The sequence below is a fragment of the Lagenorhynchus albirostris genome, chromosome 12 (assembly GCF_949774975.1).
Source record: "Lagenorhynchus albirostris chromosome 12, mLagAlb1.1, whole genome shotgun sequence".
Lineage (NCBI taxonomy): Eukaryota > Metazoa > Chordata > Mammalia > Artiodactyla > Delphinidae > Lagenorhynchus > Lagenorhynchus albirostris.
In genome coordinates this window covers 68,101,637-68,117,301 of record NC_083106.1, presented here as the reverse complement: position 1 = coordinate 68,117,301, position 15,665 = coordinate 68,101,637, and the positions used below count along the sequence as shown (strand labels likewise).

General features: G+C 34.2%; 1 protein-coding gene across 2 annotated transcripts in view; it reads left to right on the top strand.

Moving 5' to 3' along the window:
- The window catches only part of ZNF292 (zinc finger protein 292), an 87,811-nt gene that overhangs the window by 55,702 nt on the left and 16,444 nt on the right, over positions 1-15,665 (top strand). For both annotated transcript variants that reach the window (XM_060167731.1, XM_060167732.1), the window contains 3 exons: positions 6,433-6,635; positions 13,065-13,201; positions 15,475-15,616. In XM_060167731.1, the coding sequence (XP_060023714.1) occupies positions 6,433-6,635; positions 13,065-13,201; positions 15,475-15,616 (482 nt within the window). The remainder of the gene's footprint in view (positions 1-6,432; positions 6,636-13,064; positions 13,202-15,474; positions 15,617-15,665) is intronic.

Below are 15,665 nucleotides of genomic sequence, written 5' to 3'. Positions count from 1 at the left end.
ACTTGTGTATAACCCTTAGATCATTGAGGATCAGTGACTCTGGATAGAATTAAGCTGATAAAACTTAACTGCAGTAAAATTGTGAAAGTGTTCAATCTCCCATTTCAGGCTGATGCTTTATTTTGCATTTTGTTAACCTTAATAATATTCTACTATTACATAATGAGATATAATATGGTGACCACCAAGATTTTATTTTTACTAAAAATGATTTTAAAACATACACTCATTGGCTTTTCTAAACATCCTAGAAAAATTCATTATTTCTGTTGTGATGAGTATATTTCATAATGATGTTACGTGGATAAAGTTGTCAGAATTTAATTAAATATAATAGTAATAATTAAATCTTATTTCACACAAATTTTAGGGTTACATATTTACTAGGTTCATCTATATCATGGAACATTTTTTTAATATTTAAAAATTCTGATTTATATCAGTCATGCCAAAGAATCAGTTATGATCATAACTTAATGACTTAATGACAAAGCAAGCAACATGATTTAAGAAATTCTGAAATCTTCAAGTGAAAATTCTGTTTATTGTATATGTAGCTTGTTCTTCCAGGAAAAGGTGAGAGGTCAGGTGAAGATTAAGACTATCCCTAACTGGTAATCTGAACACTGAAATATAGTTACCTTAGAGCAGTGGTTCTTAATCCTGGCAGTGCTTAAATCGCCTGGAGAGTTTTCTAGACATACCAGTGCTGGAGGCCTACCACAGACCAATTAAATTAGAGTCTCTGGGTTTGAGCCCCAGGCATTAGTACTTTTTAGAAGTCAAGATAATTGTACAGCCAGGGTTAAGAATCACTCATGTAGAGCTTAAAGTGTTATGTTTTTATTAAATTTCTGAATTTGGATTTTTTGTCTAACAATGCTGAATTGATTTTTAATGCATTTTTTTCTTGTGGTAAAAAAACAACATAAAATGTACCATTTAATCATTTCGAAGTGTACAGTTCAGTAGTGTTAAGTATGTTCATAATGTGTTGAAACAGATCTCCAAAACTTTTTCATGTTGCAAAATTAAGCCCTGTTTTAAACAACAACTCCCCCCTTTTCCCATCCTTCACTTCCAGCCCCTGGTTAATCAACGTTCTACTTTTTGTTTCTATGACTTTGACTACTTTAGATACGTCATATAAGTGGAATCATACTGTATTTACCTTTTTATGAGTGGCTTATTTCACTTAGCATAATGTCCTCGAGATTCAACTGTGTTGTAGCATGTGTCAGGATTTCCTTCTTTTTTAAAGGTGAATAATACTGCATCATATGTATATACCACATTTGTTTATCCATTTATCTATTGATGGACATTGGATTGCTTCTGCCTCTTGGCCCTTGTGCGTAGTGCTGCTATGAACATGGGAGTGCAGATATCTCTCTGAGACCCTCCTTTCAGTTCTTTTGTGTACATGACCATAAGTGGGATAGCTGGACCACATGGTAGTTCTATTTCTAATTTTCTGAGGAACTTATAGACCGTTTCCCTTAGAGGTTGCATCATTTTATAGTCCTGTCAATACTGCACAAAGGTTCTAATTCCTCCACATCCTCACCAACACTTATTTTCTGTTTTTTTGTTTTGTTTTGTTTTTGATAATAGACATTCTTTTGGCTGTGAAGTGATACCTCATTGTAGCTTTGGTTTGTATTTCTCTGGTGATTAGTGACGTTGAGCATTTTTTCATATGCTTGTTGGCCATTTGTATATCATCTTCAGAGAAATGTCTGTTCAGATCCTTTGCCCATTTTCAATTGGATTATTTGGTTTTTGTTGTTGAGTTGTAGGAATTCTTTATATATTCTGGACATTAACCCCTTATCAGATATGATTTGCATATATTTTCTCCCATTCTGTAGATTGCCTTTTCACTCTGTTGCTTCTGTCCTCTGATATGTAAAAGTTAACTTTGATGTAGTCTCATTTGTTTTTTTTGTTGTTGTTGTTTATACCTTCTTATCACATCCAATAAGTCATTGTCAAATCCAGTATCTTGATGCTTTTCCCTATTGTTTTCTTCTAGGAATTTTATAGTTTTGGGTCTTACATTCAGGTCTTTAATTCATTTCAGGTTTTTTTTGTTTTTTGTTTTTTAATTTTATTACTTTTTTGGCCACACCTTGTGGCATGTGGGATCTTAGTTCCCCAACCAGGGATCGAACTTGCACCCCCTGCAGTGGAAGCACGGAGTCTTAACCACTGGACCACCAGGGAAGGCCAGGTTTGTTTTTTTATATGGTGTAAGATAAGGGTCCAGCTTCATTCTCCTGCATGTGGATATCCAGTTTTCCCAACACCATTTGTTGAAAAGACTATCATTTTCCTATTGAGTGGTCTTGGCAACTCGTTGAAGATTATTTGACCATATGGTGAGGGTTTATTTCTGAGTTTTTTCTATTCTGTTGCATCACCTACATGCCTATCTATGTGCCAATTTTGATTAGCTTTGTAGTATATTTGAAGTGAGGAAGTGTGAGACCTCCAACTTTGTTCTTTTTCAAAATTGTTTTGGCTGTTTGGGGTCCCTTAAGATTCCATATGAATTTTAGGATAACTTTTTCTATCTCTACAAAATAGCCATTGCAGTTTTGTTGGGATTACACAGAATCTGTAGATTGCTTTGGGTAGTTGGACATCTTAACAGTATTACGTCTTCCAGTCCATGAATATGGGGATCTTTCCATTTACTTGTGTCTTCTTTAATTTCTTTCAGCAATGTTTTGTAGGTTTTAGTGTACGAGTCTTTCACTCTCTTGGTTAGGTGTATTCCTAAGTACTTTATTCTTTTTGTTGCTATTATAAAGGGAATTGTTTTCTGAATTTCCTTTTCAGATTGTTCATTGTTAGTGAATAGAAATGCAACTTATTTTTGTGTTTTGATTTTTATATCCTACAACTTTGCTAAATTCGTTTATTAGTTCTAATAGTTTTTTGGTTTTTGGGTAGAATCTTCAGGGTTTTCTACCTATAAGATTTTGCCATCTGCAATCAGATGATTTTATTTCTTCCTTTCCAGTTTGGATGCCTTTTATTTCTTGCCTAATCGATCTTGCTGAATAAATTTTAAGAGAAAATATAAATTGTATTTTTAAAAAGGAATAGATGATGCAGATTCATGTAGACCATGATGGTAATTTTGGAATTTACCCTTTGAAGTCAAAGGGACACCACTTGGGGGTTTTAACTAGAAGACAGTCCAGCGTGTGCTTTAGGAAAAAGAAAAGGCGCCCTGCGTCCTAGTGGAGATGTGATGGAAAGAGTAAGAGTGGCTGCAGAAGACTAGCAGAGTGCAACAAAGTGGTCTGATAGATAAATGATTTGGGCTGGGAGGTGGGGGTGAGTAAGTGGTTGGCGTAGGGATTGAGAAAAATGAATAGAATTGAGTACTTAGGAGTTAGAAGTGACAGGATTATATGGTGGATTGTAGGTTAGGATGAGGAGGAGGCAGAAGAGAAGAACTTTAATGCCAACTCTTAGTTCTGGGCTGAGGTACCACATACTGTGGTGTAGAGATGTTTGTATGCAGAGTTTGAGATGCTTGTGAAACAGCTGCCCAGAGATACTGCAAGGGGAATTGTGAGCAAATCTAAGTGTGGAGATATACACCCAGTAAACAGGTTGACTCCACTTTGCGGGGGAATCCAGGACCTAGTCCTGAGTTTTGGTGCATGGTACATGATCAGTTAATATTTGGGTAAAGATTTATCGCAAGTATTCAACTTATATATTGTAATATATTTAAAATTATCTTCCATGTTTTTCTTTTTTTACTATTATGTAAGTAGCATTTTATGGGAAGAAGGCCATTATTACTTTTTTAATTGAACTGGCTGAATATCATTCATTTACATTGCCATTTTATGTCATCCAGCTCTCAATAGGCTTGAATGTAGTAAACCTGCATTTTTCCCCAAGTACATAAATACAGACAAAATAGATAAAAAGGCTACACAAGTAAAATTCAAGGTATTTTTTCATTTTCTGGGATGGGGATGGGTAAAGCAGGGTAGGGAGTGAAATTTGATGTGACTAGGTAGTCAAGGATAAAGATAACAAAACTTTTTTCATAAGTCTGGTAGTCTTTGATGTGCTATTATAACTCTGTAAGGAAAACATGCCTGGAGTAGAGAGAAATAGAGAAAGATACAGAGGAATTGGGACAAGGAAAGCGTAAAAGAAAAATGGAGAAAAGTGAGGGGAGTGAGTTTCCCTCCCCTGAGGGGGAAGTTCTGAATTGAGTATTGTTGAATGTAATCTAATTTTGATCTGTTTGAAACATGAGCTTCAGGATACATTATTATTTTCCTTTAAAAGCTAATGCTACTTCACAGCTCTTTACTGCTATGTAGTGCTGTTCTGATAACCAGTAGACACACTAGTTAAATAAGAATTTTTATTTTTTTCTCATCACACCACTGTGTTAAGGTGGAAGTTGCAAGACCCCATTATTCTGGTCCTGGTTCTGTCATTAACTGGCTTTATGACCCTAGAAAGTCACTTGCCTTCTGTGAGCCTCAGTTTACTCATCTGCCAAATGATGGAGCTGGACAAAATGATCTATAAAGTTCCTTCTGCTCTAATATTCTGTATTTCTTTGAAATCAATTTTGCCCTAAGCGTGGCAAAGGTTTCCCATTGTTTAAAAACACACACACACATAAGTATGTTTTGGAATGTATAATAATAGCATATATTCTGCTATACTTGTTAGTACAGAAATTATTTTGTGTAATTGTCGTTCTAACTATACATGCTGCTCTTTGAGATTTTAGGGACTATTTGAAATTCCTTCTATTAAGATTGTTATTAGTTTTGTTAAAAAACTTGCCACCTTTAAATAATGTCTTTGCCATGATCTTCAGAGTTTGTTGATTATGAATTTTTGTGGGAGTATTTGAAATAATTCCCAGACTTTTTATTGCTAGTTTCCTGGAAACTCAAGCTGTATTTTAAAGTCTGTGACTTATAGCTGGAATAACTTTATTTTAACTCTCTTTCCTTAAATTTGTCGTTGAAAATCTTTACAGATTTTACTTTGGCCATTGAACTAAACTGTGAAAAGATATTTGCCATATAACTGTCTTAACCAGGATCGTGTCATATTAAAAAAAGAAAAGTAATGCCCTGTATATGTCAGACATATCATCAGAGGCACCAGAGGGTTATGCGGATAGTGTTATTTATCTGTGTTCAGTCTTTATACTTTTTGGTTTAGTTTAATATGTAAAGAATAGAGAGTAGCAGATACAAAGGTCTAGACTTCAAGAAAAGGATGAAATTTGTGATCCTATGTTAAATTGCTTACATGCTCATGGTTTTAATACTGAGGAGCCATAATCATACTATTTTATAGAAGAGTATTTTCATAGTGGAGTACAGTTAGATCTAAAAAAATAAAGGTACCAGAGGGTAGGAAAGGATATTTAAAGAAGAGAAAAACATCTCTTATTTTCCATCTTCTAACCCAAAACTTACTCACTAGACATGTCTTCCAGTCTGTTCACAAGTGAGAAATTGTGTATTTTATAGTGTTTATAGGGCATTTAAAATTTTATTACTGAAAGCCTTCCAAAGGTTTCCAGCTAGTCATCACCAAGTAAATTTTTAAACACGATTTTCATCCTGGTAAAGAAAACTTAGGGAAAAGTTTAAATTTGCATTTGTTAAAATTTAAAATCTCCTTCACCAAAAAAAAAAAAAGTTAAATTTTTATTTGTAGTTGATCAAACAAGCACTAGGAAATTTAAGATTTCAACAGAACAGAAATTTATTATGCATTAGTGGGTCTTAAGCAAGTGTTGAGGTTTGTTGATTGGTATTTTAAAAACCCACAGAACTTTCAGCAGACTACCCCCACCCCCTTATTTATTTTTCCATAGATATTTAAATTTGTTCTACGATACTCATTAAGGCAAGGTAGACTTCACCTTTGTAAAATGAAAAATACATTAACAGTATTGAACACAATATTAGCTGAATTTCATCTTCTTGAATATCCAAACATCCTTTTGTGGTTTCCTATGTAAGTGTGTAATGTCCTAACTGCAAATTTCTAGAAATGCTAACGCCTGGTATTCAAGAATAAAGGCTGTGGGGAAAAGAATTTAGTATTATTTTAAAAACAGTGAGTTTCAGAATTCAATGTAAAATTATTTTTATAATCAGGAATTTAACTCACCTCATTGTAAATGGTACTTTCAGGGGCAAAAATATTTAATGCAGCTCTAAAAAGTTAGCAGCATAACTCCTTCTGCTTATAAGGTCGAGTATTTTGTGATAGCCTGAGAGTAATAGGAAACTGCAACAACAACAAAAAAGAGTTTTCGTTTCTGTGCTTTAAAAAAATATTCCTTGTAAGTATTTGTATTGCAAATGAACTATTACCAAATGTTAATAATCTATTATGTCTTGTTTTTTAAAGTGAATGAATTTTTAGCTTTTGAGGGTCCCATCTTGTTGGATATGAGAATTAAACATCTAATCAAAACAGATCAGTTAAGTCAAGCAACTGCTCTAGCAAAGCTGTGTTCTGACCATCCAGAGATTGGTACAAAAGGTAGTTTTAAGCAAACTTACCTTGTCTGTCTTTGTACATCATCACCAAATGAAAAGTTAATCGAAGAGGTGAGTATGTTTTCTTTTGTTAGTAATTATTTTTTAAAGTGAAGAAAATAATTTTTAATTAGATTAGAATGTCTTTGACTTACATTTCTCTTAGTGAAGAGCCATTGTTGTCAGTCTTAGATCTGGGGTGTGCTCTTAGATAGTGATTCTAAGCAGCTTTCAGAGTTATACGTAAACATTTCACCTGGCTTCTATTTTAAATAATTTGGCTCTTTTAACTGCTTTGGCTGAATTATGGGAAAGATGGCAGTAGCTTAATTTAGTTAGGATGTTTATATTAGTTAGTGTTTGGGCCTTAATTTCAGTTTTACCTGACTTCAAGATACTTGCAGATTTTTTTCTAACTGGCTAATTTAAGTAACTTAAAAAATTTATATGACTTCCTGCTAGGAATACTTTCTCTCTCTCTTTCTCTCTTTCTCCCTATATATCTTTCTCTCTTTATCTGTCTATATATGTAAATATTTTATTTGCATATTTAATGTAAAACTTTTTCTTTGTAAGACAGGTGATTCTGTTTTGTTTTTTTTTACTTCTAGTTGGCATAAAGCATAGTATTCATGTATTTGTGTATTTTATACTACAGAATTCAAAAAGTAGAATCATGATCCAAATGGGAATTTTGCAATTGGAGGACTCATAATTCCAAAATGAAGTTGGAGACAGGGTAGGAGAATTGAAAGTTGTTGATCAAAAAGCAGGGAATATGTATATAAAGAGTATAGATAAAACTATAATACATTGGACAGTGTTGTGTGAACATTTAATGTATATGTGTCTTATATCTCTAATATACATATCTTTCGACTCCAGAGCGATAGAGAATGGAGAACAAAGGGATTGTGGGACAGATTTTAGGATATACAAAGAGAGAAGCTGAGATAAACAACAGAGAAGACAGTTAACAGAGCATGCATGATCCCCTGAGTAGTCAGAGAGAGATTGTAATCAGAGTCCAGAAGAAGGATAACCTCGGACAGAAAGCTAAATGCCCACGTGAGGTTAGAGGCTGTAATTATAATGGTGATTGACTTTTCTTGAGAATAGAAAATAAAGAGGAAGATGATAGCCTTGGACTGAGATTAGAAATAAGCCTGTTGTGTATGTTGAGGATAATGAGGATACTGGGAGAGTGATGCCAGGTAATTTCTAGGCCGGGTGGAGTAGAGCCAAGGGCTCTAGCTTAGTTAGGGGAGATATCATTAGTTTAGACCTTAGCTGTTATTTTCTTCAATAATTTCTCTTTTGTCTCAAGTAATGGCTTTTTAATCGCTGTATAACAGGAGCTAAATAGAAGATAGAAAATTTCTTATTAGTTCAGGATAACTTTGTAGACAAGTTCATTGGCAGCTGTATCAAGTTTCTTGGGATAACAGCCTTTGAAATGTGTGTAACATTGTTTTTTAGTCTTTAAATAAATTAGTTATTGTGATGCTGCATTTTAGATATTTTTCAGCTCCACTAAAGTTTTCATTATCAGTTCAGTCCCAGCCCTTAAGTCAATCTGTCCATCCGTCCATCCTTCCTTCAGCAGATTTTATTAAGTAAGAGATGTGTGCTGTCTAAACACTGAGGGAATTTAAAAGTAAGGCATAGGTCCTACCCTAAAGAAGCATAACTTCTAGTAGGAATCTATCTAAAGACAGGGTGGTTAGGTTAACTTTGAAAGTCCTGTTTGAAGTTGAAGTCTATGAATTTGTAATCTCCAGGAAAAATCTCTATTTCTAGCTGTCTTGAATAATCAAAAAATCTTGAAATACTGAACTTAAATTCCCTTTTGGTCTAATTATCCAGAGTTAAGTACCAGCAGCCCAGCCTACTCTGGGAGAGCCTCAGAAAAATTCTCTCTGAAGACCCTGGGTATCTCTGATGTCATACGAAATTATTTTTTCCTTCTCTTGTTAAGCAGGTGGAATTAAGATATTTCATGTTCTTTAAGCAGAGTTCGCTCAAGTCTCTTTCCCACCCCAGGAATAAAACTAGATCACATAGTGTAGAACGGGATGGGATATGTGTAAGTCTACACATTCCTTGTTAAAAATCCCTTTTGCTTAGAGATTGTTTGATTACTCTTTTATGTTTCTATTACAAACATATAGAAACTGGTTCTTCATTGTTCAAGTGGAGTAAGTTATTATTTCTGCCCCAAGGAAAGGTAATCACTTTGGAACAATTGCCCAGACATTGCCCCCTTCAGAAGAGGTATGCTACATGACCCGCTTCAAACATTCACTTTACCTGTCTGGTTCTTGTAAACATTTGAGGTCTTTACCCATTCCTTAGAGTAGGCAGGAATAGATATTGGAAAGAGTCAGCCATGGTCTGATCTATAGTCCTTTTGAGGAAATCCTTGTCCAAGTGAGCCAGTAGACAAGGGATTGACTATTTCTCAGGACGCTTTCAGTGTGATAGAGGTAGCAGAGGAATGGGACTGAGATGAATGTTTATCTGGCTTCTCTAGAAGGGATTTTGGCCTGAATTCTTGGTGTAGGTGTAAAAATGAAGTTAGCGTTGTTTATTTTATATCCAGTATTTATTGGTTTTGTCGTCAAAATAAACATAGTGTTAAAAAAGTAAAATCTACCTTGTGTCTCTCTAACCATTATTTCCACATTTAATACTCCTCTGACTAATCATTAAGTGTGAAATTTGATATTTCTGATACTTTTACATACACACCCACACACACACACACTTTAAACATACTTAAACATACCCTGGCTGCTGGTCACTTTTCCTCCTCTTAGTTTGGACATCTTTCCATATCATTTTTTTTTTTTTTTTTTTTTTGCGGTACGCGGGCTTCTCACTGTTGTGGCATCTCTCGTTGCGGAGCACAGGCTCCAGATGCGCAGACTCAGCGGCCATGGCTCACAGGCCCAGCCGCTCCGCGGCATGTGGGATCCTCCCGGACCGGGGCACAAACCCGTTTTCCCCTGCATCAGCAGGTGGACTCTCAACCACTGTGCCACCAGGGAAGCCCCTCCATATTATTTCTTATAGATCAACGTCATTCTTTCTCATGGCTGCATAATTCCATAGTATAGATTTATAATATCTTAGCCAAACTAGGGGACATTTAAATTGTTGCCTTGTCCATACATCCTTTCATTCTTCTTGGGGGTATACTGGTAGGGTAAATTTCTGTAAGTGGAATTGCTGGATCAAAGAACCTACACATCTTAAATTAATAAATAGGGCCATACTACCATCCAAAAAAAGATTATGCCAGTGTATACTCCTATAAACAGTATATGAAGTTTTTTTCTTTCCTAACACTATAGATTATTCGTCTTTTAAATCTAGCCTAAGATTTTTTTTTTTTTTTGCCATACGTGGGCCTCTCACTGTTGTGGCCTCTCCCGTTGCACAGCACAGGCTCCGGACACACAGGCTCAGCGGCCATGGCTCACGGGCCCAGCCGCTCCGTGGCATGTGCAATCTTCCCAGACCGGGGCACGAACCCGTGTCCCCTGCATCGGCGCCACCAGAGAAGCCCCTAACCTAAGATTTTGCTACCCTGAGAGTATAAAACAAAAACAAACAGTAGCTAATTATTTTAATGTGACGGGTTTACCATTTAAGTACCTTTCTAGATGGAAAGCAATTTCATTTTGATAAGCAAAAGACTATTCCTAAAATATGTTAAAGCTAATACATTTTAAAAGTATACTTGGTAAATGTATGTAAAATATTGGTGAAGTGTTGTATATTTTTTGAATATCTTATAGAAAGAGCCATATTAAAACATGGAAGTCATTATTCACATTTTTGAAATGATTTTTATGCTTTACAAAGGGATTTAGCATAGTATATCTTTAACAAACAGATCATTTTAATTGGCTTTAAAATTTTTATTCATATTTCTAAATTTTCTGGTATTAGATTTTTACTCATTTTTCAGAGCAATACAAAATAGCTATCTGTAATGTATAAATAGTTCTTATATTGGTAATCCTTACTTTATGCTGCCTTGGATTATAAAAAATAATTCTTGCTCATTGATGGCTAAATTTGACCTGTATTTCACTTGCACAATTTTAATTAAGCCATTTATTAGTTTAGGTTTCATTTTCTCTTTAGTGTCCTATTTTTTTTCAAGTGGGCCACCTAGTGGCAAATCGGGAATGAAGGCTATCAAATAGCACACTAAAATTGTTTCCTTAGTATACCTATAAAAAGTGAGGTTTTCTGTATTATTGAATATAGCAGATGTTTCAGTTGGTATGTTGTATATATGTGGATAAATTTATAGAGGCTACCTTACATAGATACAAATATATATAAATATATATATATATATTTTTTTTATTATTATTATTTTTTTGCGTTATGCGGGCCTCTCACTGTTGTGGCCTCTCCCGTTGCGAACCACAGGCTCCGGACGCGCAGGCTCAGCGGCCATGGCTCACGGGCCCAGCCGCTCCACAGCATGTGGGATCCTCCCGTACCGGGGCACGAACCCGTGTCCCCTGCATCGGCAGGCGGACTCTCAACCACTGCGCCACCAGAGAAGCCCTATATTTTTAATTATTAAGTATAAGCTAATGTAGGTAATATCATTGGGAAAATAAATTTCTTTCCTTATATATAATGTACACATTTTACATTATATGAAAATTCAATAAGAATGGCTTAGGTTTTAGAAGAACAACAAAAAAATATTTGATTCAAAATAAATCAGACTTTCAAGATGTAAGAATTTTTGTTAAACCTGAACATGTAGAATCAATATTTAGTAAGAAAGACCCTCAGTATGCTTGTGCATGTAGAATTCTAGAAAGAGCACAGACTTTGAAGCGAGACCTGGGTTGAAATCTTGACTCTGCTAATTAAGCAGGTAACTTTGAGCAAGTAACTTAACCTCTCTGAGCCTTATCTCTATAAAGAAATAGTATTTACCAGGCAAGCTGTCATGTTGATTAACAATGCTATTTCTGAAGAAGCTGGCACAAATAAATGAATAATAATAGCAGCTGCTGTTTACTGTGTTTATTGACATCTTATGTATAAAATGTTAATGATACCTACCTAGTAGAAAAGTTATGATTAAATAATAACATACATATATAAAATGTCTAACAATGCATTTAACTTATTGTAGATATTTGAAAATATTAATTATATAAATATATATTGTTCAGCCCTTTTTGTGTTTGTTTACATAGGGTCACTTAGAGATAAAGATTTGTAAGAAAGAGGCAGACAGAGGAGTAGTGGAAAGAGTACTGTGCCAGGGAGTTCCAGGACTTAGGTTTCAGTCATAACTCTGACACTAACTTCATACTTCCTTTAAGAAATCATTGTTGTTAAACACATAGACTTGGAGTTGGGTCTTTTCTTATCTTAGTGTTTTCTAGCTCAGTGTAATGTATAAAATGGAACCTCTGAATCTATCCCCATGCAGTCGTTATCCTCATTACCAAAGATCAACCTCAAGATTACCCTCATTCCCATTCAGACACTTGTTTAATCCTAAACATGTTACATTTTACACATACACACACACACTTTTCCCGTACTCAAAAAGTAATGAGACATAGAAGGTCAACAGGGAGGTGTATAGTTACCTCTGTGGTACATGGGTGTTAGTGGTGTGTATTAATCTTCAATTATTTTTGCCATTTGTCAGTTGTACCATGTTGGAATTAATCTTTCTAATTCTGTGGAACACCAGTGATTTGTGACTGTATGCTGTTTGTCAAATCCTTATCTTACAGCAAATACTTGTAGAGATCATAGGTAAATTCTGTTTTATGTAGTAAATCATTGTAATGAGGTTATAAATTTTAATTTTTAAAAAATAAGCATTAGATGTAAGTGCATAATTAAATGAAGCAAGTTGCCTTCATCTAGGTTATACTTATGCATGCATGACTGTTGACAAGCTTTGAGATGGAATGAATTTATGTGAAAAGAAAAATAATGGAGATTTATAGAAAACTGAGGTGAGCTTCATTTAAAAGTGGTATAGCTACATAAAATGTTTCATACTATACTTGTTTCCCTCCAATAAATAGACACTTTGTTTTTCTAGTCTATATCCAGTAGACATTTCTGTCTTTTTGCTGATTCTAATGCTTTTTAAATTACTGGATAAAGGGGAAGAAATACAAGTAGCAGCTTTTCTTTTTCAGTATTATAGACCTGATTTAATGGGTAGAGGTTGCTTATAATTAGCATTAGTTATTTACATGTAAATGAATGCTTATAAAGGTCTTGAAAATCATTGGTTCTCTGACTTGAAGAAAGATTATTTTTTTAAACAGCAGGCTAGTCATGACAAACTGTGAATTGATAGTGTATGAGTTAATGAGGTTTTACTGATGAAAATGATCTGTAAATATCTAATAAAAATTATAAAGTATATTACTGTATATTCTAACATAAAACCATTTTATGGCATATTTCTATATCCTTTCCCTGTAGATTTCAGAAGTTGATTGCAAAGATGCCCTAGAAATGATCTGTAACTTAGAATCTGAGGGTGATGAAAAAAATGCTCTTGTCTTATGTACTGCATTTTTATCACGTCAGCTTCAACAAGGAGATATGTACTGTGCTTGGTGAGTTGATTTTATTTTGAAAGGAGAAGTTTGTTCAATAAGATTACAGGATAGGTTGTGCAGATAGCTTAAGAACATATTTTTTTAAATCTTTTTAGTGTTACAAAGACAAAAAGCTTATTTTCAGATATTATATGCTGTGCAAACTGATTATCAAGTAGTTCATATTATAACTTGAAAAACTTTATATTAAGGACCACACAACTCCTTAGTATACCAGCAATGATCAATTATGATTAATTTTTAAATGTTGGAAGATGAAAGAAGGGCTTATGTCTAATACCACAATAAAAATTTTTTCAGATATGTAATCAACCTCTGATTTAATGTGTATATTTTTGCTCTATATATTGCAGACTTTTTTACTACATAACTAGCTGCTAGTCATTTATGTGTAGAAATATAGTTCATTTCTGTGAGGTATCATTCTATTTCACTAACTTCATGGTACATTTCCTAGTGGGCAAACCTGTTATATATAATCCTTTGGGAGGATACAGCTAACAGAGATGATGACTTCAGTTAACTCAGAAAACTTAAGATCAACTGTCTTAAGTTAGTGTTAGCTAAAACTGACAATTTATCTGGTCAGTCGACAGCATTATTAGTCTTCAGTGTTGTGTTGGTATTGTGGAAAAACAAAAGAAAATTTAGTTTACAACGTTCTGATATTTAAGGATATTTACCAAGTGACACACGTCATATAAGTGAATATAGAACGGCAAGCTAAATAAATGGTTGTATAATCAAAAAGACTAAAGTTTATAATTGTAAAGGTTTTCTGAACAGTTGAGCTCAGTTATGAAGGAAAAATTGTATATGCAATACAGAGAAGATTGATATAAAAGGCCGGTAGAAGGATTCTGAAGGGAGAATAAATAACATGTATTTATTGAGGACAAGTAGGTTTTCTATATAACAAATATTAATGATGACTAAGAAATTAATGTGTTATATTGGTTTACAAAAGGCATCAAAGTCTGGGTTTTATATGAAAAGCAAAAGCAGTCTATTAAAAGCCCGTAGTAGAAGGGGGCAAAATAGAAGTTTATGTTCAAGAAACACTGTTTAAGACTAACAGTTGAGAATGGATTGGAGCCTGAACAATGAGGGCGAGTTGGGGGTAGGAAATGGCCATACAGGGAATTGAGCTGAGATAGGAAAATCAACTAGAAAGCCAGTAAATAGTCCAGCTGGGAAGTTACGAAGTTTTCCTGTGGATGTGGGGTGGGGTGAGAGAAATGTTGAAGATGACAGTCTTGAGGATAGTAAAAAGCAGAGGCTGATAGATAGGATCAGTGATAATAGATAGGATCAGTGATAATGATGCATTAAATTAGAAGAAGGGTGAACTGGAAAGAATGTTAATCATCTTTTTCATATATTGAGTTTCAGGTTTCAAAAGAGGTCAAAGTGGGGAGGTCTTATAAAGAACTAGAAAGGTGAAAGTGGTCAAGACTGGAGAGACAGATTTTTGAAGTCCTCAATATGAAGGTTAAAATCCAGTAAATGAGCAAGTTATTCAGGTGGATGGTGAAAAGGGCACAGTTGCTAGGAATGGAATCTGAGGAACTAATAGGAAAGGCCTGTATGGAGGAGAATACTTGAGAGGGGAAGTTGAAGCCAGGAAGAAGATTTTTGTGGAAGTTAACTATGGAGGACAGAAGAGAAATAGGACAATAGGTAAAAGGGAGGAAAATTCATCAGTTCAGTAGGATTACTTTCTAAGAAAATACAGTGTAATTGCATTTGAAATAAATTTCAAAGTTTATTTTTCAAAGTTTCTTTTATTTTTTCACTGCTGTGGCACAGATTAGTTATTTTCTTCTGGGTTCTGTGTCATCCTTGATTCTTAACATTATCTAATAATTTAAATTTAAGTTAGAAGATAAAAATTAAATGCTTTTTAAAAATCATTATGCCATTGAAGCTTTTTATATATACACACACATTTTGCACTTTCTTATTACTTTAAAGTTCAGATGTGGCCCAAAGTTACCATTTGTATAACTTGTTTAAATGTCAGATGCTTTCCTAGTAAAAGGTAGTGAGTGCTTCTCTGAGATTCAGAAATCTTAATCAGTAAAATAAGTCATATCTTGATTTTTATTTAATAAGTCTTTAGAAATTGAGATTTTTTTCTTTTAAACCTCATTCCACATATAGAATTGGAATCTGTAACCAGTTTTAATTTCACATGTAATTATGAGCCTGACATGTTCATGATTTTACGTGATAGCTCCAGCTTACTTTTTCACTTTTTTTTTTTTAAGGGAACTCACTCTCTTTTGGAGTAAATTACAGCAAAGAGTAGAACCATCTATACAAGTGTACCTAGAAAGATGTCGTCAACTTTCTTTGTTAACCAAGACGGTATATCACATTTTCTTCCTGATTAAAGTTATTAATTCAGAGGTAAGAACGATCAAGGTATCTTATCTTAATTTCAAATATATAAATTACC